The following is a 21,195-nucleotide window of genomic DNA, read 5'->3' on the forward strand; positions in this document are numbered from 1 at the left end:
AGTCTCACCTCCGTGCCTGGGAAGATCATGGAACAGATCCTCCTGGACAACATGCTCGGTCACATAAAGAATGAGCATGTGATCCGAGACAGCCAGCACGGCTTCACCAAAGGAAGGTCATGCCTAACTAATCTTGTGGCCTTCTATGATGGAGTGACGGCATTGGTGGACGAAGGGAAGGCGACCGATGTCATTTACCTGGACCTGAGCAAGGCCTTTGACATGGTCCCCCACCACATCCTCATCTCCAAATTGGAGGGAAGTGGATTTGATGGGTGGACGACCCGATGGATAAGCAATTGGTTGAAAGGCCGCAGACAGAGGGTGGTGGTCAATGGCTCTATGTCCAGGTGGAGGCCGGTAACAAGTGGTGTCCCCCAAGGGTCTGTCTTGGGACCGGTGCTCTTTAACATCTTTATTAATGACATCGATGAGGGAATTGAGTGCACCCTCAGCAAGTTTGCTGACGACACCAAGCTGAGTGGTGCGGTTGATACGGTGGAAGGAAGGGATGCCATTCAGAGGGACCTCGACAGGCTGGAGGGCTGGGCTCGGGTGAACCTGATGAGGTTCAACACGGCAAAGTGCAAGGTTTTGCATTTGGGCCGGAAGAACCCCAGGCACCTGTACAGGCTGGGAGGAGTGGTCCTTGAGAGCAGCTCGGCAGAGAAGGACCTGGGGGTCCTGATGGACGAGAGACTGAATATGAGCCAGCAGTGCGCTCTGGCAGCTCAAAAGGCAAATGGGATCCTGGGCTCCATCAGGAGAGGGGTGGCCAGCAGGGACAGGGAGGTGATTGTCCCTCTCTACACGGCTCTTGTGAGGCCCCATCTGGAGTACTGTGTCCAGGTGTGGAGCCCTCAGTACAAGAAAGACATAGAGATTTTGGAAAGGGTCCAGAGGAGGGCGACTAAGATGATCAAGGGGCTGGAGCACCTCCCCTATGAGGACAGGCTGAGGGAGTTGGGCTTGTTCAGCCTGGAGAAGAGAAGGCTGCGGGGTGACCTCATTGCAGCCTATCAATACCTGAAGGGAACCTACACCCAGGAGGGGAGTAAACTCTTCAAAAGGGCTGACAATAGCAGGACTAGGGGAAATGGTTTTAAGTTGAAGGAGGGAAGATTTAGGTTAGATGTTAGGGGGAAGTTCTTTACTAGGAGAGTGGTTAGGCCCTGGAACGGGCTGCCCAGGGAGGTTGTGGATGCCCCGTCCTTGGACGTGTTTAAGGCCAGGTTGGACGGGGTCCTGGGCAACCTGATCTGAATATGTATGTTGGTGGCCCTGCTAGGCAGGGGGGTTGGAACTACATGATCCTTGGGGTCCCTTCCAACCCGGGTGATTCTGTGATTCTGTGATTCTGTGATTTTCTAAGGACCTGACAGCAAAAAAAAATGCACAAGTTCACATGCAAGACTGATTTGGTTGCAAGTGAGCACAAATTGACCAGTAGTAATTCAATTTCTTTTTAAATACATCATGCCATAAGCACTCACCCAGCTCAACAGCCATGGTGCGTGATGACCAAACAAGAGCTTTAGTGCAGCTATATTAAAAGTCTGTGCATGTAACTGCTTGCATTTTATCACAATTGTCTGTAGGTTACCTTCTATGTTAATTTAACCTTTGCTATTCAAATCTTGTCTCTCACTGGTTCTGGTATAGTTGACTGAGACAGCATATTAAACTCCTTAAAGTTCAAACCCACTCCATTAAGAAAGCATTTCTGATGCGGTAGGTCTGAAAGTATTTCTGTTGCGTTAGTTCCGGAAGTATTCAAGAGGCATATTTAAGATCTCAGAGACTACGTACTCATCTATGCTAGAAACATTCCCCAGTGTAGTTCACAGTTATGATGAAGGCAGTTCTGCAGTAGTTAAGTGTGTTTGGCTGTAGGAATGCAGTAGGTCCAGAAAAAAGCTCTGAAAATTCTCTTTGTGCTGCTCAGTGGCAGCCAACAGAACAGGCCGTGGGGTTCTTATGTTGGCTGGAGCATCCTATCCATGAACATGTAGCCATCACAATGGCTGCACGAAATGTTTCATGCAACAGCCAAACTCAGTTCTTCAGAAATGCCCATGGAAAATCCCAGTACCTTCAAAAGTAAAACAGTCATATGAAAGTCCCAGTCTCCCTAACCTCATCTGCACGTTCTTCCTGGCAGACTACTTACTGATTCCTTAATTCTTAGAACTTCTTCTACTGCAGTCATGACAGGAAACCCCTATTGGATGACTATTTCTAGATATAGGCACAGCAACCTGTACATAAAGATATAGGCACAGCAACCTTTACACAGAAGTAGAATACTCACATTACTTAGTGATTTCAAACAGTTTCTAATCCAGCAAGAGGACTCCAACATATACAGCTGGAGCTTTGCAGCCATTCTGTTTCCTATAGTGTACCAAGAATGGGAGGCACAGCTCCGTCATAAGAAACGTTGACACTGGAACATTATTAAACAACAAAAACATCCATTTTCAAGTATAACAGAGGCATAAAACACCGAGCATGTACTCAGAATCACAGAAGGGAAAAATTGCTTTTACACAACATCTTTTATATATGATAGACCATTGTACTTTATATACTACAGCTTACTGATATAATCTTTATGTTCTTAAACTGCAAGATAGCTTAAAGTGTCTTCAGAGTTTATCCTCTTCAGAGGCTTTTTCCAAAGGCAAATTAATCCTAGAAATAAGGGATAAAAAGTGACCTGACAGCATCTCGTACATGTCCTACAATGCGTCATCAGAAATAGTCTGGATTTGTCTGACTTCTTCAGTAAAAAATCCAGTAATAAAAAGTTCACAGGCTGCCTCAATTACTTATTCAAGTCCTGAAGCATTTTAATCACCGCACAATGTTTGCTAATCTTCAGAGATCTTGTTCTGGTTTTCTGAAGATTACTTAATTTGCTTTTGTTCTGCATTCCTAATGAGATGGTCAATAGCTTGCCACTACCACCTTTCACTAAGGTAAATGTTTATTTATAAAGGGAATATTTCATCCCATTTCTTCTCACTGCCTTTAGCTGTTCCTACATTGTCCTATTTTCCAGATTTCTTGTTCTATTATTCATTTCCTGGTTTAGCTCTTATTGCACATTGTGCCAGTACTTTGATTGCAGTTCTGTTGAGGGGAGTAATGTTGAATGGCTGCTGGTGTCCTGCAGACAGCTTTCCAGCTAATAAACTTCTTTCTCAGTGGCATTACCTTGCTGAACTGTTCCATTTGTAGTCCAAAATTTCCCTCAAAATCTTTTCCTGTGTAGTCAGTATTATCTCCATCAATTGACCATGGACACCTTTTTTAACAAACCAAGAGGTGAGAGATCTCAGTAGAGCCACAATTAAACTAGTAACAACAGGTATGTCTGATGTCTTAGAAGGCTTGCTGGCCTTTAACACAGTCTACATCTGACATGCTTTTTTGTTGTTTTTTTTTTTTAATGTTAATCTTCCATGTTATGATGAACTTAAAAAAAATGAGTTTTATAAAACATGCTCTGAAAGGAAGTGAATGCACATAGAATCATAGAATCACCAAGGTTGGAAAAGATCTACAAGATCATCCAGTCCAACCATCAAACAATCTCCAATAGTTCTCACTAAACCTTGTCCCTCAACACAACATCTAAATGTTCCTTGAACACTTCCAAGTTTGGTGACTTCACCACCTCCCTGGGCAGCCCTTTCCACTGCCTGACCACTCTTTAGGAAAAGTAGTATTTCTTAATGTCCAACCTGAATCTCCCCAGGTGCAACTGCAGGCCATTCCCTCTCGTCCACATGTAGCTGTGCATGTATTTTAACTTCACTTGTTTCTTCAAAAACATAGCAGCTCTTTCACTTGCCACCACTGAACTTCTGCCATGGACATCAAGGAATTATTTTTCATTACATCTTGGTATTTCATAAAATCAAGTTAATGTTAAAATTCAAAGAAAAAAAATTTTAAATAAACAGTTTTACTTAGGATGACATATAAATCAATAGTATAGAATTTTCTAATTTCATTCAAATCCTGAATTTCAGTTCTCTGAAGATGTTCATGGATTATTATGCATTTTACCCACATCCATTTTTCAAATAGATTGTTGTTGATCTCTGTAGCAATGTAACACTGCTTGATGCTGTGATTTAAACCACATGAATGCAAGATAACTGGCACCCTATATGTTAATGTGTACACAGACCTGTTGTCCACTGCATGTTTGTAGTGAAAAAGCAATTGCATCTTTTGAGAAAAAGTTCTGAAAAAAGATACTTACATTTTACCTTTCTCTTAAAAATGAGTTTTTGTTGATGCAAGTTTGCTCAGCATGAACAGAAAATAGGCAGTTACAGAGAAAATAGTTTCAGCAGGAGACTAACTAGCTTCTTCTGCCCTCTGTCACCCACAACACATGGAAACTTCAAGATGTTTCCAGAGCTTCAAGTATCATGGCCTGGGAGCAAGGTATAGCAGCGCTTTATTTTCTCTATAGTTGTTGCACTTATTAAAATCAGCAACTGTGTGAGTGAGTTCAAGCAGAATTGAAGACAAGACTTTCATTTTCCTCATGGAATGATTCCATTTTCTTTTCTTTAGCCATCATGCCTCCTGTCCTGGCAGATTAATTATACCACTCCATCCACTTTATCAGCTTAACCATGTCAAAAGAAGCAAAATATCTTGCACTGAAGAGTTTTAGCAATTAGAGTTTTTAGCTGATTTATCGGAATGGCTTTAATCCATTTAACCTGAGAGAATGACATAGAGCTGAGTCAGGAGAGGGCCAGGTTGGATATCAAGAAAAGGTTCCTCACCAGAGAGTGGCTGGGCACTGCACTGAGCTCCAAAGGGCAGTGGTCATTGCTGCAAACTGCCAGAGTTCAAGGAATGTTTGAATAATGCTCTCAGACAGAGGGCTTGAATTTTGGGTGGTTCTGTTTGGAGCCCTGAGTTGGACTCAAGGATCATTGTGGGAATTTTCCAACTCAGGATAATCTGTGCTTATACTGTTCTATGATTCTGTGATTTAATATCCTGCATCTTTCATCTCAGTCTCCACTTTTCTTCAGTCTGTTAGATTTTTAGGTGCCTGTGGCAGGCACTTATTTCATGAAATAATCGAGAGTGTCCCAACTAAGCATGAGCAGGGCACACATACCAATGCAGCTTCAGGATCTGACATCTTCCACATCCTCCAAGGCAGACAAAAACCTTAAACATGGCAAATGTGGTGGTGGGGCAAGATTTACCCTCATGTACTGCTCAGCATTCCCTACAGCCCCATACCCTCATGCACATCCTGACTGAATTCATGTTATCCACTGTAATTCCTCTAGAGTTGCACAGACTAGCATCAGCAATTCCCAAGCATCCCCAGGGCTGCATTGAAGCTGCTGAAAGTGTAAGATGCTTGCTTGGTACCTACGAGGTTGTGGTGAAAAAAAGTGATTATTTTAATGTAAAATGCAATTGATACAGGGGCTCTGAGTTCATAGGAAAGAAGCTAAAATAAATCATTATCTGGAGAAAGCTGTATGGATGACATATATGGCTCACACAGCAACATGAGTCATTTTCTAGAGACAAGGTATCCAGAATCCTCCCTATCACAACTGTCTGAAGTTTCTCTTTTCTGCCACCCAGGCATAAACCCACACACAAAATTTTATTCTTCTCAGATAGCCAGGGAACAGAGAATTGTTTGTATGCACATTTTTGTTGTATGTGTGTTTGTGTGTATTATTTCTTAATCATCTGTCTTCTGTGGCTTATAAAGCTGGGGGATTAGGTTGGTTTTCTTTGTAGAAGGAAGTGGCACAGAGCAATCTTCCAGCTGGTGCTTCATTTCCTTTTGTTATCCCTTAGACTATCTACAATTGTCTGAATCACTCGCTGGAACCAGTGCTCTTCAATCAGTCCTCATCCCCACACCATTCACAGTTCTCTCTTCTCAGTTTGTGTCAGATTGCCCTAACTCATTCCACTGGTTTTATTCCTTTCAGTCAGGCTTGTCTTGTTCTTCAGCATATGTCTTGTAACTTTCCCAGCTGTTGTTTTTCTTCCTTTTTAAGACATTTTCTCTCTCTTCTTTGATTTCCTTCTTAGCCCTATCCAGGACTGTCATTTTTGTATGTCATCCTTCTGTCTCTCACCCAGGCTACAAACTGCTTTCCCAAACTCAGCTTCTACAATGAACTGTACTAACTGAATTAAGTTTCTGACTTTGAGTAAATTAAAACATTTCATGGCAGAGCTTGTCGTGTTCTACTTTGTACAGCGTTTAATTTGTGCATTCATTGCTCCTTGAAATTAGTATTCTGCTTAGAACTCCTTTCTCTATTACCCCAAATTCTGCTACCATTTCAGACAAGCTTAGTAACGTAGTAATGTAACATGAATTATTTTTAATATATTGCATTTCCAGGCAATTTGTTGGTCACTGTGACATTTGAATGATGACCTCAGATTGCATTAGTGTAAGCATCTCACAATACAAAATCAGCATCCCCTAACCAAACACAAAAACATGCTATGTAAAAGTTATTCTGGTGTTAGGGCTGATCATATTTCAGCAGCAATCTCTCATAATAAACAGCTATGAGGCTGAGTTATTGCCACAGTTTGTCTGTGACCATAAATCAGTCTTAAAAGATGTTTATTCCATCATATTCTAGTAACTACCTGAGATTATCCTTGAAATATATTGGAATGATCAGCCTCAGAGACATTCATTCATTCAAACAGGATCTGCTGATGATAATGTCCTTGCAGCTACACCATTTATGAACATTCTCAACAAGGATGTCATCTTTTCTGTCATAATCCTCTAAAATATTTATAGCTGTTGGTTTACCACTATGTCAGAATATTTCCTTGCCCTTCAGCCTATCTCAATACACTTTTCTACAGAATGGTAGGTATCTTGCATTTGGGACTTCTTGGTTAATAAAACAGAATTTATGCCTAGCAGCTGACTTGGAAATGTATGCTATAAACAAAGCAATTTTCCCTTCTGGCTTCCATACAGAATATTCGAAGCTATTTGACAGCATCTAAGACTTGACAGTCCAGCTACGAAAAAAAAGAATTAATTACCATTTTCTGTAAAAGACAGTGGGCACTCTTCCGGCCATTTGCCCCAAGGCACTACTTGCAAAGGGTCAATATATAACTCATATCATGAATAGAGATAGCCCTCACACTGGCTCTTTATACAAAACTAAATTTTACTCTGTCTGAAAAACCTTGAAGGAAATATCTTTACTTGGAATATCAATGAATGTCTGCTGCTGAATTGTTCACCTAAAGCCACCATTTCTCAGGTGTGTGAGCAAGGTATACCAAATGGCAGCAGCCAACCTAGGAACAGTTGTGGTTGCTAGAGAAGCGTTTCCTCAATCTAACAGATGAAAACATGTTTTTATCTGGCTTCTTTAAAAGGTTCAGTTTTACACAAGGTGCATCATGGGGGTGAGGACTTAGTTTTGGTGAGACTGAAGAAATGAGAAGCTGTGAGGAGGAACATTTATAATCTGGAACATGGCATATGCATTTATGAGAAATTCTTGTTCAAGTCCCATCAAATCTACATGCATGTACATATGTACTTGTTTTACAAACTGAATTTTCATATTGCAAGCTAGTCCATCAAACAAGTTTCTGATTTGACTTATATACCTATCTTTAATACTTCATGATTTCTATTTACAAATAGCTTTATCTGTAAGACATGATATATGTGAAGTGTAAATGAGTTCTGGGTGAGTTCACACCTTGCAGTTAGATTATTTTGCACCTCTGAACAAAGTGAATGATGGTCCTCCCCTGCAAGGATTCACTCATATACAGTAACACATCTCAACATTTTTCCTCTCCCTCAAAGTGAAATTAATCTGATCTTTCATTTCTATCCATCTGATAATTTTCATTTATTCTACATCACTGAAGTCTTTCATTCTGTAACATATTTTAACATGAAAGAACAGATGCAGAAGTTACTATGTGGGTCTTAGAGAGAAAGTGAAGACATTGTCTTTGAGAAATCTTTCTTAAAAAAAAAAAAGGAGCAATACAAAACCAATGCAGCACATGCTAAATGAAAGAAAGCCTGGCATAATGGTAGGTTGCAGGTAGTGGTCTATGCATAAGAATCATCAATCCTAGTGTTTTTTTCCTAGCCATCGAGGAGGTTATAGTCAAAACAATAACCACTAATTTTTTCAGCGATGTAGAAGCAAAAATGAATTTTTTGCTAGTGAACTTTGTGGATGTCACAAAAAACATGCAACAATAATCAAGGAGGAGAACAAGTTTAGCTCTGCAGAAGAGTGTGAATCACATGCTAGACTGTGCCCCCATTGTAGATGAGAATGTATGACACATTTACCAGTCTTTTTTTTATTTTGGGAAACAGTGACTTGGAGCAAATTTGAGCTGAACATGAGCTCATGATGTGACTAAGTAGATAAGAAAACTGGTGATTTTGTATCTAAAAGGAGAGAACTACCAAAGAGAAACGTGACATTGTGTTACCACATGATGTATTCTCAACAAAAGTTTGTAATCACTTCATCTGCACATAAGCAACAGTGCTAAGATGATAGGATGTGTACAGAAGAATGATGCAGAATATAAACAGCCTGGAAAATATTTCTAATTCTGAGAGAACATAAATTCTATCCGTTTAACCTTTGGCAGCACGAATATACTGCAAATTGTTAAACTAGTGTGGTACTTTACAGAACATTATCTTTGTTGTGTTGACTTCCCACAAGTATTTTCTTACCCTGTGAACAATACAATGATCTCCCTCGAGGAAAAGGAGCTTAGCTGTTATACCATGGTCAAATTGAACACAAGACCATTACTGTAGAGGAGATAAGGTATTATCTTGTTGCCTGAGAGCAACTTCCCAAAAATGCAGCAGTATTCTCAGTGAATTCAAAAGTAGGTTAAAAGATGACATATTTAGGACATTAATTTGAAAACATGGTGGTCCCTTTAAATTAACACAGTACAAGCAGCTGGAAGTTGCTTGGAAGACAACAGCATTCTCAACTTTCCTAGGACAGGTTCTGACGCATGAGATTAATCATATGGATTCATTCTGTTGAGAAATCACAGATCTGAACCCAGCTCTATGTAATACCTAAATCCCTTAATGCAACCAGCAGAATCACAAAACTGTCCAATAAAACTGATGCTTTCTATTACTGCAAGATACCTACTTATTGATCTTTCTTTCTAGCCCAATTGCTAAAGGAAGGGTGCTATGGTTGGAATGAAGTGACGTTCATGGTTCAGAAAGTCAGGAGATAAACTCTGGCCCCATTGTACTCAGTAAGACTCTTATCTATCACCAGCTTTATATCTGGATTTCACCAAATATTTTTCTTCATGCAAGACTATATTTCTGTACATCTTTTTACTGTATCTGTGCATAAAAAGAAAATTAGAACCACTTCTGAACACTTTTTTGCTCAAGGAGATGAAAGATTTTCTCAGAAAACAAGGAATGCAGACACGCATGTACTGATCTCTAGTAGTTTCTGTAGCATAAATGCAAAGCTTTAATCTATTAACTTCTAAGGATGAAAGACACATTGGTGAACAGCTTAGGACTCTGCCAAGACAAACTCTTGCCTGGAAATCTTCAGAATTTTTGATACTCAAATCTTGAATCGAATTTAGTTATTTGGTGTGATTTTTATGAAAAATCAGCAGATGTAGCACTAGACATAGAAATCATAACAGCTGATTAAACTTCTCCATTCTACCCTGGTGGCATGGAAAATGGAATGAAATAACTTCTGACAAAGAGGACGATGCAAACATGATTATTTGGAGAATATTGCCTTTTCTTTGTATTTATATCACTTCAAGTAGGTGGTGAAAAATGGCTAATCATGTCAACATTTAAGAACATCATTTTATAATAATGGCTGGTAGATATATTTGCTTGTACTCTGTAAATAAATGACCTGAACAGAAGATATGCTTTGCATGAATCTTCTATTTATCAGATTACCTAGCCAAATTAACTGTATAAACTAGCCAAAGTATGTAGATATGATGATGCAGTTTGGAGATATAACATAGGCCATGATTAAAACGAAAAAAATCGTCTGTGAATACGTCTGGAGATAGGATAAATATGGTCAGAACAGCTATGAGTATGTTTTCTTTTCTGACAACCTGTTAAGCTAATCTATGATATTACTGAATCAATTTTATAATAGGCATTAATGTATTTATAACAAGTCAACACTATCTGACTAAAACATTTGTGGAAAAAAACAAACAGAACAACAACAACAACAAAAAAAACCCACAAACTATTTATTTGATACCCTGATATACCCTTTTCTTAATGGTGTTAAATCTGAAGAATGAGAGGTGATCAGATTAGACAAAAGTTGTAGTGAATTGGACTGATGGTTACAAAATCTTTTACAAAAAATGACCTTTCTTTAAATATGATCACAAACATTCATTTATGAGTTGAGTGTAAATGTATGCAAAAAGATAAGGACACTATCTACATTTACCTACTCTGATCCCAGTTGGCTGCAAAAAGCAGAAGAATCTTCCTGCCACAGTGGTCACGATTTTCCAGTACTCCTGGGAACCCATCAGTCAGAGCCCGTTTGATTCCTGGATCATCAGCCTTGAAATTTTTGAACATATCCAAATTTAATTGGCGGTACTGGAAGTACTGAGCCAGCAGTCTGAAGGCCTCCATTTGGTGAAACTTCCTGGCTCGGAGAAATCTCAAGATGAAGGCATCATCTGTACGTAAAAACCCGATGTCAGGCCTTGTGATGATCATGTCCCTGACTTGCTGGATATCCTGGTGCAAAATGTCTGGGTTTTCATTCAGTTCCAGGCGGGCTTTCTCTATAGTCTCTGGACTAAGTCCAGCTTGTAAATGGGTCATTGCTGCAAAAATCTCTTTTCCAAATCCTTGACTTGAGATAATTTAGTAGGAGAAGTGCTGATCCCATTCAATTAATGGTTTGCTGTGACCATGAGCCATTCAAAAGTTTTTTTGTTATCAAGCTGATACGTAATAAATGAAAGCGAAGGGTTTTTCTTATTCCTGCACAAAGAATAATTGGCAGTTCATGTGCTGTATAATTCATCCAAAGGAATGTGTTGTTTATTCCATCACTTTCTAAAAGAAAAAGCAAATAGATTTTTAAGAAAGATTAAATGTGTGTATACAGCTTACATAAACACATTTTTGAAATTTATATAGCAATGAAATTGTTTTGTAGACTTCATATGTAAGAGGACAGCAACCAAATAATTTCAGAGTGAGTACAGTTATTACAAGACAGTCACTGATATCTTCAATGTATATATTTAATCTTTCAGTAAGGCATTCTTATTAATTGACAATTATATGCCATACCATTTTAGCATTAAAATACTATTTGCAAAATTGTCATATAAAAGTGAGTTCCAGCTTTCCACATCTTCAAGCCTAGAATGACTATAGTAAAATTAATAGTAATTTCTTTCAACCATTAAGAGAAGCAACATTTCAGCTTGTAAATTTGCACACCTGCAAAATATGAAAACTTGCTTTGCTTGTTTTTATCACCTGTACTGTCAGCCTGTAGCTTTCCTTGAACTAGCCCCTGAGTTACTCACAAAACTGCTGAAAAATGAAACAGGACTCCACCAGAATCAGGAGTGTTTTCTTCTTGGTAAAACCACACCAAAATATTTCCCACTGAGACTTTGAATATTTTCATGGGAAGCTTCCCACGAATAAAGTGTTTGATGAATCTAATCTGACAGGGTTGGTGTTCTAGTTGCATTTGATGCCAAACTCTTGTCTTCAGAACCTTGTAGCTTTCTCAAAACACCTAGTTCTGAATTTCATTTTTATTCTTGTACTTTACCTTCAATTTGTTTTCACGAGTGTTATAAGAAGAGCTTCTTAAGCTGTTATGTATGAGCAAAACGATGCAGTGAGTCCCTTACATTTCAGTGACATAATTAGCAAGAGGCTGTCATCGAAGTCTGTGTAGCTACACTTGTGTGAAATAAGATCAAGGTCTGTTCCTCTGTGAAATGTGTGTGAAGGAAGATCAAGATCCATCCAATACTTTAGGCATCACAAAAACAGACAAGCAAACAAACAAACAAAAAGTGCCGCTGCCTAACTGATTTATCTTTCTGGCTAATTTCTGAAGAAAAAAAAAAAATTGATTTAAAAATTAAAAGGGAATTCTTCAGTGAAAGATATGCTTTATTATATCTGAAGAAAGCTGTTTGGAAAATCATGAATTATTTATAATGCAAACACTGCTCCATTCCACTGCTCCCCTGGGTTCAGCACTCTCATATCAAACCAAGGGGACAGCAGCAGCCAGGGCACTTCTTAGTCAGAGGTGCTCAAGGTTACATTGCAGGTCCTTGAAGTTAATCAGCACAGGGGAAACAAGTCCCCTGTTCTATGATCTTGCCTGTCATTGAAACAAACTGCATTTTAGATACCATAGCTGCAGACCCAGAATCCTTAAATTTGAATACAGAGTATTTCTGCATATTTGCTTACATGACATGTGTGGCGAAGGATAAGAAAAATCCCCCCAAACATTTTCTTTCTACAGCAACAGACACGCAACTTATCAGTGTGTGATATCAAAGGGAGTCAGTTAAGCATTTCCTTTTTGTATTAGCTATGGAGCTGAAGACGCACAGAGCTACCTGCAGGATAGAGCGTCCAATGATTCATTATCAGCCTGGGAAAAAGTAGGAAAAGGCAGAAATAGGAGGAAAGAAGGGTGCCTGCCTTTTACAAGCCTTTGCAGAGTGTGAAAGACTCCAGAGTAACATGCCTGAAGTCCTGAGAGGCTAATCTATGGGTGCAGGTTACTTAACGGTTAAAGAAATATGGATTGCTGGATTGCATACACACACAAAAAAGGATGCTTTCCTTTTGCATATACGAGCAGAAATTAGGATAACTCTGCTGATATTAACAGAACTCTGCTGATATAAAATTGATGTAGAGCATGAGAAGATCAGGCCAATTTTCTGTGCTTTAGATCTCAGATTAATGGTGGCATTAGCATTTTACTGCATAAATCATGCTTTGAGTTAGAATCATCTCCACAGAGCTAGTTAGGTGTACTTAAGTGAGACGCTGTCACTGGGGTAGTGCAGTGCCCAAAGGCACCTGGCTGTGCTCGAGGGTGCTTGGCAGAGGAGAGGTGGAAGCAGGGAGATGATGTGGGGGCTGTGTCATCTCAGGCTCGGTCAGTATGAATTTGAATGTGAATTTGGAACCACTGTGACTTGTGGCAGATAAAAGTGACCTCAGTGGTTTCACAGTTTTTGTGAGAGTATATGAGAGGAAAATCATGCCTTGCTGAGGTTCCTTTTCAGACTCTGACCTCCACCAAGACTCTTCTTTGGAAATGAGGAAAATTCGTGAAAGGTCAACTGCTGCCTGCTCCAGAAGGAAATGGAGATAGACAAGGAGGGAAAGTTCAGCCCTTCACATTTCCTCATAGGGTTTCTGGGCAGTTGGTGTTAAAATGATGTTATCATCATCAGATTTTCTGTTTTTACTTCAATGGATCAGCACCTTCATCCCCAGGATGAACCCAAGGTGAAAGAGTTATGGTTCTTTCCTGTCAAACTTTGTTGCCAAAAAAAACAATTTACAAACCTTCAATACAACTGAACAAAGATTTTTAAATGTATTTCAGAGATTTCAGGTAGTGAATTGAGCTACAGTATCTATAGATTATACTCACTAACAGCTGCAACGTCCTTTGCACTCAAATGCTTTACTGGGATAACGTTATATATTTCAAAATAATCCAAAATGTATATGAACATCATTCTTTCTGTCTGAATGACAGCACAACTCAAGGGTTAGTAGTTCTGTCTAGCACCATTGACTTCGAGGTTCTTGATTTTTATCAGTGAGTGACTTGGTTCTCCCTCTGTTTACCCTGACAATAAATTTAATGTTCTGTAGTTACCAGTTTAATTGTTACTCTCAAATGGTACTGATTTATCCTGATTCCCAAAGGTATAGCAGAGGTGCCTTCTCCATTTTCATCCCCTGCCACACACATGGCAGATCTTCTCCTCTTCTGGTGTTCTGTATACTCCTATCCATCTGCCAGTTTTTCAGGTGTTTGCATCTTTGTTCTGCTTTTATTTGTTTATTTATTTATTTATTTATGATTATTTATTTATTTTTCCCCCAAACGAATCGTAGAATTATAGAATGGTTTGGATTGGAAGAGACATTAAAAACCATCCATTTCCAAGTCCCTGCCGTGATCAGGGTTGTCAACCACTAGATCAGTCTAGATAAGGCTTCCCAGGACTCTATCTAACCTGGCCTTGAACACCTCCAGGGATAGGGTAGCCAGAGCTTTCATGGGTAAGCTGTGCTCTGAGTAAAGACTTTCCACATAACATCTAATCTAAATCTCCCCTTTTTTAGTTTAAAGCCACTCCCCTTGTTGTTCCACTATCAGACAGTGATAAGGTCAGTTCCCATCCCATGTATAAGCTCTCCTCAAGTACTGGAAGGACACAATGAAGTCTCCTTGGAGCCTTCTCTTCTCCAAGCTAAACAAGCCGTTTCCTCAACCTTTCTTCATAGGAGAGATGCTCCAGTCCTCTGATCATCTTAGTGGCCCTGCTCCAGACACAGTACAACAGCTCCATGATGCTGGCCTTTTTTTTTCCTATCTTGAATATTATTGCTATGTGTTGGAATCTCAGTTTCTTTGTTATAGTCTCAATAGCTGTTTTTCTGTGTTGTGACTCTTAGTTCCTGAAGTAATATTTGCTCTCCGAATGTCTTTTAGCAGCCACTTAAAATAAATCATTCCTCCAAAGGAACAAAACTCAGCTTTAAATAAGGAAAGACTTTTAACAGAATTTGAAACACAGCTTATTAATACAGTAAAAACAAGGAAAAATGTCACCAAAATTGTGATGTCACATACCATTTCAGTGTATTTGTTTTCTCTTCAAGAGAATGACAAGGGACAAAAAGAGGGCTTAAGTTGAAAAAATATTATAAATTGGTTATGATTTTAACCTAAACAGTTTATATTTTTTGCCCGACTCTTGGAAATAAGTCTTAATAAAAAGCCAACCAATCAAACAATACTTAATTATTAACTAAAATTAAGGTGATATATTAAGGATGTATCTACATAGCACTATCCATTCAAAGGTCATAACATGCTCTAGTACTCTCTTCTGGATCAGCATTCAACCCTTATTTGCGCCATATAAATTGGATAATTGGCCAAAACTGTCCTCAGTGGAGATGATGTTTGTCTGAAACATTTTGTTCTTTCCCACTTTGCTGCCTTTACAACACCATTTGCCTCCAGAAATGTTGTCCTTATACACACTTGGCCATTCTTCATCCACTTCAATCACACACTTTTAGAAACCTCTGTCTAATAAGAAATTTCATTGCATCGAAAGATATGCACCATGTGGAAGTTCATTTCCACAGCTTTCAAATGGGGGAGGCACTAACCTTTGATCATCACCTGGTGTTAATAGTCACCAGTGTTATGATTTGTCTCCTTACGTAATTCCTAATTCCTAACATTCATACACAGATGCTAAAATCATGCCAGAAGAAAGTGGGTTGCTAGGGTGTGAAAATGGTGAGATAGAATGATTTCATTTCAGTGTGTGGGTGTTATCTCATTAAATTGCTTTTAAAAAAAATATTTTGATGTTAAACTATGGAAAACATCTTTGGGCTGTGCTCTGCTTAGCAGGTATTACTCCACAGGGCAGGATGGGCCCATAGCTGAGCTCATAGAAGTGGATTCTTTGGCACTTTGAGGTCTTGGGTATCTTAGTAAGAATCCAAAACGGAGATTGAGTGACATAAAAAAGGGCTGTACCCTGGCTCTAAGAATTAATTTCAAAAAAGGAATGAAAAAATCTGTCTCTCTCTTGTCCTTGGCTGCAGGATCTTGGCATCTGCCACAGCTAGTGGGGAAAAGTAATGCCCTGAGTGATTTGCCTGAAGTCACAGCAGGAACATTTCACAGAGCTGGGAGAAGAGCATGTGTCTCTTGAGCTGCAAGCATACATGTTAACATCTGGGTAATCTTTCCACTCTATGAACAATACTCTGCACCACGAGAAAAATGTGAAACCTTTTTGCACACTAAGAAATGAGAAGGTAGACTGCAATGCTCCCTGTTTCCCTAGTGTAAGGCAAAACTTTAGTAGCACAATCTGAACCCAAAATGAATATCATCTTTGGTTTTTCCAAGAGCACCAACTGCTTCCCAACTCATAGCCTGACTGCTGATCAAATTATTCACACCTCTTACTTCCCTATGGGATCCAATTCTCCGAGTGAATTTGAATGGATTAAATGTTGCAGACCTTCCTCCTTGAAGGCCTGCTTCTCCTGTATCCTTTGGCTAGGGAACTCTTGCTTCTCTCCAATATGAAAATAGGAAATGTTTGTGTCTCTAACAGCTGTGTGGGGAATTTGATGGTGCCCACTGTTTCCTGGGTTATGATCTCCTTGCCGAGGTGCAAAACCCAACATTTCCTTTAGTTCAGTGAAAACAATACATCACACATCCCTATTTCCCTCATATTACAGACTCCTTGTAAGTTTGAGTCAGTTACACGATACCCTTGGGCCACATCTATCTGTCCAAGAGTGGTAAATTATCCATGGCTCAGCACAAAACCGTGGCATCAACTCAGCTGATCCTTGTAGCTCTGTTTGCCTATAGGGCAGGCAAGCTTGCAACACTGGCCTGCAGTTGTCCTGCTGATGCTACAAACTTCTGGGCATCAGGAGGGACAGACAAGGTTGTCTGTTAGATGTGAAATAGATTGCCTCACTATTTTCTGACACAAAATTTGAAAACTTATTGTCAACGTGCTGAGGAGGGAAACTCAGAGAACTTGTAAATATATTTGAAAAAAAAAGATAAGCAAATTAGTGGTGAACCAAGTAAGACTGTTTTAATATATTTCCAGAACATAATTTTAAAGTTTTATATTTGCACCCACTACAGATAAACTGCTAATCCCTATGGGAATGTGACATCTGACCTATGGCATTTCAGAAAGCAGCAGGCTACATGGGAATTCCATGTTAGTCATGAACTGGAAGGGTCACCATGAAAAAAGCAACCTGACAACTACTGAACAAAGAAATCACTTTGTCCAATTGTATGGAATCTTCTTTCAGCAGAAATTATCAGCAGTATGTAAAACATGAAATCTAATCCCCAAGCATGATAATTAAGATATGAGGAGAAATGATAGCATGGAATGATAATCCTGGTACTTGAATACTCCTTAACGCACTGTAGAAATTATATTATGATATCTGTATAAAGATATATAGAAGAAAGAACGAAATAAACAGTGAGGACACTTAGTTCTACAACTATAACAACGTGAAGTTTATCAAATGGCATGGGAGTTTTCATATACATTATAAAAGTTATGTTCCTTTAAAAATGTTAAGTGCCTCAGTTGTGTATTGCCCTGTTAGTAGCAAACTTAGTTCTTCTTTATACACTATGAATGAGAAAGGTATCTGCCATTCTGTAAGGTGGCAGAAAGAGGTAAGGAAGAGAGGAAGAAAGGAGAGAAGAGAATGTGAGAAAATGAGTGGAAGGAAGGAAGAAAGGAAAGTATGAATAAAGGAATGGAGGGAAGGAAAGGGAACTGAGGGGGCAGGGAGGGAGGAGACAGAAGAGGACTTCTTCACCCAAGAATTCATACAATGTTACTGTGCTTCTTTCTTCCTTACCTACTCAAGGAGTAAAAACACATGGATCTGCACATTTCTTCTAACACTGTCAAAATGAATTTTAATGTAATTTGACAGTACCTTGTGCATTCAAACATACTAAGCTTAAGAAGTTTATTTCTACAAATCCTATTAATAAAAATGAAAAAGAGCTTTCGGAAATTCTTAGACAAAATCCTAAGAGTCGTCATAATATCAACATGCAAAGGATTTATATATATCTGCCCAAGATTATGTGAAATACTGCTCACTGAACTTTCTCTTCCATAAAAGACTGATGTTCCTATTTTTTTTTTTTCTTATTGGTGGGATCTGGTTGTCCCATTATGCTTGTGTATGTGGCATACACTACATCTGTGGGATAGGAGGGAAAATAATACTAATGTGCCAAACAATAGCAGAAGTACTCCAGTAACTCCTCACTTAAATTAAAAACTATGTTTAGTTTGAAGGAAATACTCTCCATCTTTTTATGAGGCTGATAATTTGTATTCTCACTGACAGGCCCTCTTTATAAAGACAAGGAGGCTGTTACATACTTTGTTGCAAAACTTTCTGTGTTCAAAGCACAGAGTTTATGGAATTATGGCTCATTGTGATGGGGCTGATTCTGCAGTCCTTGTATTGCCAACTGCACTGCTTACTCCTACTCTGTAGCTCTCTGTGCTACTCAGTATTAGAGAATCTGGTCTCTGCACCAGATTCAGTCAGAAATGATGAAACAGTAAGGTAAGCATGGTAAGGTTTTTAGAACAAGTTACATTATAGTTTTGTGTATATCTTACAGGAGTCTTTAGAAAATACTCAACAGCTTTCAAAGCTGGATGAGTCAACAAAATTCTTAAGATAATCAGCAACATCCTATAGCAGATACTTAACAGAGCTGATTATGCTGACAACATGAGCTATCCAAGCAAACTTCAATGTAGGATACAGACTGCAAAACCGGGAAAGAGCTGTGTGGTTATCTGATGCATTGCTACATAAAAAAAAGAAAATCCTTACCTTTGCTATGCAATACTTGACATAATACTGTTACATAATCTGTCACTTAGATGTTGGCATTGAATTAACTTTTCTTACTGGGGAAAATCCGCGTTACCATCGGATTGCTCAGAAAGCACATGAAAGCAGCCTTTCTGTAATTTAATTTTTCTTTCCAAATACAATCCAGTCACTGTTTAGTGATGGACAACAACTAGCCATCTGCCCCTTAACTTCATTATTCCTGGAGCTTGTTCAGATTTAGGAATCAGCATTTTTAAACTGAAAGCTCCCTTCTTCCTATGACCTTCTTCAATCCCCCTTCACCCTCACCAGGATTAAACCATTGCAGACAGAATTAAAATCAAATCAGTAGCATGCAAGGGGATTCTCCAGCAGTTATTTGCTTTGTGTTTATTTTCTGCATTAAACCCTCCCTGAAAACACTTGCTGCTTGTAAAACCAAAATGTAATTCTTTACTTCCTCCAGCAAAAGGTTCATGGGATAAGCATGATTCACCCTACCTCTTCACTGCACACATTATTTATCACTGTTTGCCTTTGGAAAAGCTGAACATTTGACTGACCCTGAACATTCTTCCCTTTCTTTAATCTCTCATCCCCTTCTGGTTAGAATATGCTTGGTCAAAACAGGCATCAATTTGTTGAGAAGCAACAGTCTCTGCTTGTGCCTCTATCCCTCTGTACTTAGTTAGGGTCTCAGCAACTTAACTTACAGTTTTAACCCTTCCCTCTCCATTCCTCTCAGCTCTCATCTGCTCTGAAATTGGATCTATACTCTTTCTTATACTCTTTCCCCTGCTTGATCAGTTTCTTTGGACTTAAGTTCTTTTTTTTTTCTAGCTCTCATACCCTCCTCCAGGGCTGCTGATGAGGAAGCAGGGCAAGAGGGGAAGATGGGTATGAAAGAAAGGAAAAATAAATATGGGCAGGGAGGAAAGGAGGCAGGGAAGCAGAGCAGGAAGGAGAGTCGATCGGAGAGGCAGAAAGCAAGAAGGCAGAAAGCAGAGAGGCAGGGCAAGAAGGACAGGAGGCAAAAGAGACAGTGTAGGTGGGAGTCAGGAAGCAGGAAAGAGATGAGAGTCAGGAGAGGAAAGGGAGGTAAGGGAAGTAGGGCAAGCAGGACAGGCAGGCATTGGGCAGGGAGGAGATGCAGGGCAGATAGGAAACAAGGGAGGGAGGAAGAAAGGCACGACAGACAGCTGAGGGAGATGGAGGAGGCAGGGAACAGGGAGTCAAGGCAAGCAAGAGAGGCAAGCAGTGGAGGCAGGAGACGAGGAGACGGTAGTGAGCGGTGGAATGAGGCAGGCGGGCAGAGGAAAAACTGGCAGGAAAGGGAGGAGAGGCAGGAAGCAGGAGGCAGGGCAGGCAAAGAGAAGGGCAGATAGGGAATAGGGCAGGCAGGGAGTAGGGCAGGTAGGCAGCAGGCAGAAGCGGGGCAGGGCCGGGCAGGAAGCGGGCAGGGAGAGGCTCCTGCCCGCAGCGCGGCGGGGCTACGGCCGGAGCTGTCCGCCCAGCGGTGCTGAAAAGCCGCAGCCCGGGCCCGGTGGCGCGGGGGAGGAACGGGAGCGCGGAGAGCCGCCCTGCCGCAACCCGAGAAAAGACAAATCCAAATACCTGCACAGAGCCAGGCAGCCTGCCTCGGGGCGGCGGGGGGCTGCGTGGGATGTTTGTTTTTTTTTTCTCCCTGTAGGTGTCCTTGCCGTTGAGCTGGGTGGGTGAGAAAGATCTCCCGGCTCCCAGGTTCAGGCTCAGATCTCTCTAGAAAACTGTGAATGAGAGAGCGCCAGCTCCACGGGGCTATGGTTTTTTTTTTTTTTTTTTTTTTTTTTTTTTTGGAGGCGTGTGCACCAAAGCCTGGGTCCTTCCACTCGGAGGCTGCCGTCCCCCTGGGTCCTAAGCCCTCCTGCCGCCCGCCCGGCTGCCTCCCGGCGCTCCTGGCGCTCCCAGGCTGCGGGCTCGGCGCACCACAACCGCCGGGGGAGTGGTGACAAAGGAGCCGCAGGCTGCTGACAGTCGGGGAAGCAACAGTACAGCCCATCACCGAGAGCTTAGTGCGGGCTTTCACCTGGTGGCATGGTGTTCACTGACGTTATTTCGCGCATCACCTCTTTCGAGAGAAACTCTGGGATAGCACAACCTCCTGCGGCATTTACAGCAGCCACAGAAAGGGTAACCTTCATGAGTTATAGATGGGCTGTCTTAACGAATATGGCAGCCTGGGTTGTAATAGAAATTCGTCTGGGTCAGACTACAGGTACACCTAGTGCAGGGCACTAATAGCGGCCACAGAGAATGTCTAGTGAAGAATATGAAAACAGGATAAGAGCTCTCCCAGCCTCACTCCCAAACAGTTTTAAGCTTGTTTTTAGGACAATTTTCTT

At 40.3% G+C, this 21,195-nt stretch overlaps 1 protein-coding gene across 1 annotated transcript in view; it reads right to left on the reverse strand.

The window, feature by feature from the left end:
* Nucleotides 1-20,603, reverse strand: part of CLVS1 (clavesin 1) — a 97,623-nt gene extending 77,020 nt beyond the window's left edge. The window contains exons 1-2 of the mRNA XM_048938774.1: nucleotides 20,429-20,603; nucleotides 10,548-11,173 (exon numbers count right to left, since the gene is read on the reverse strand). Of these exons, the coding sequence (XP_048794731.1) occupies nucleotides 10,548-10,936 (389 nt within the window). The 5' untranslated portion in view covers nucleotides 10,937-11,173; nucleotides 20,429-20,603. The remainder of the gene's footprint in view (nucleotides 1-10,547; nucleotides 11,174-20,428) is intronic.
* Nucleotides 20,604-21,195: the final 592 nt, after the last annotated feature.

The sequence above is a fragment of the Lagopus muta genome, chromosome 3, assembly GCF_023343835.1.
Source record: "Lagopus muta isolate bLagMut1 chromosome 3, bLagMut1 primary, whole genome shotgun sequence".
In the NCBI taxonomy this organism is placed as follows: Eukaryota; Metazoa; Chordata; class Aves; order Galliformes; family Phasianidae; genus Lagopus; species Lagopus muta.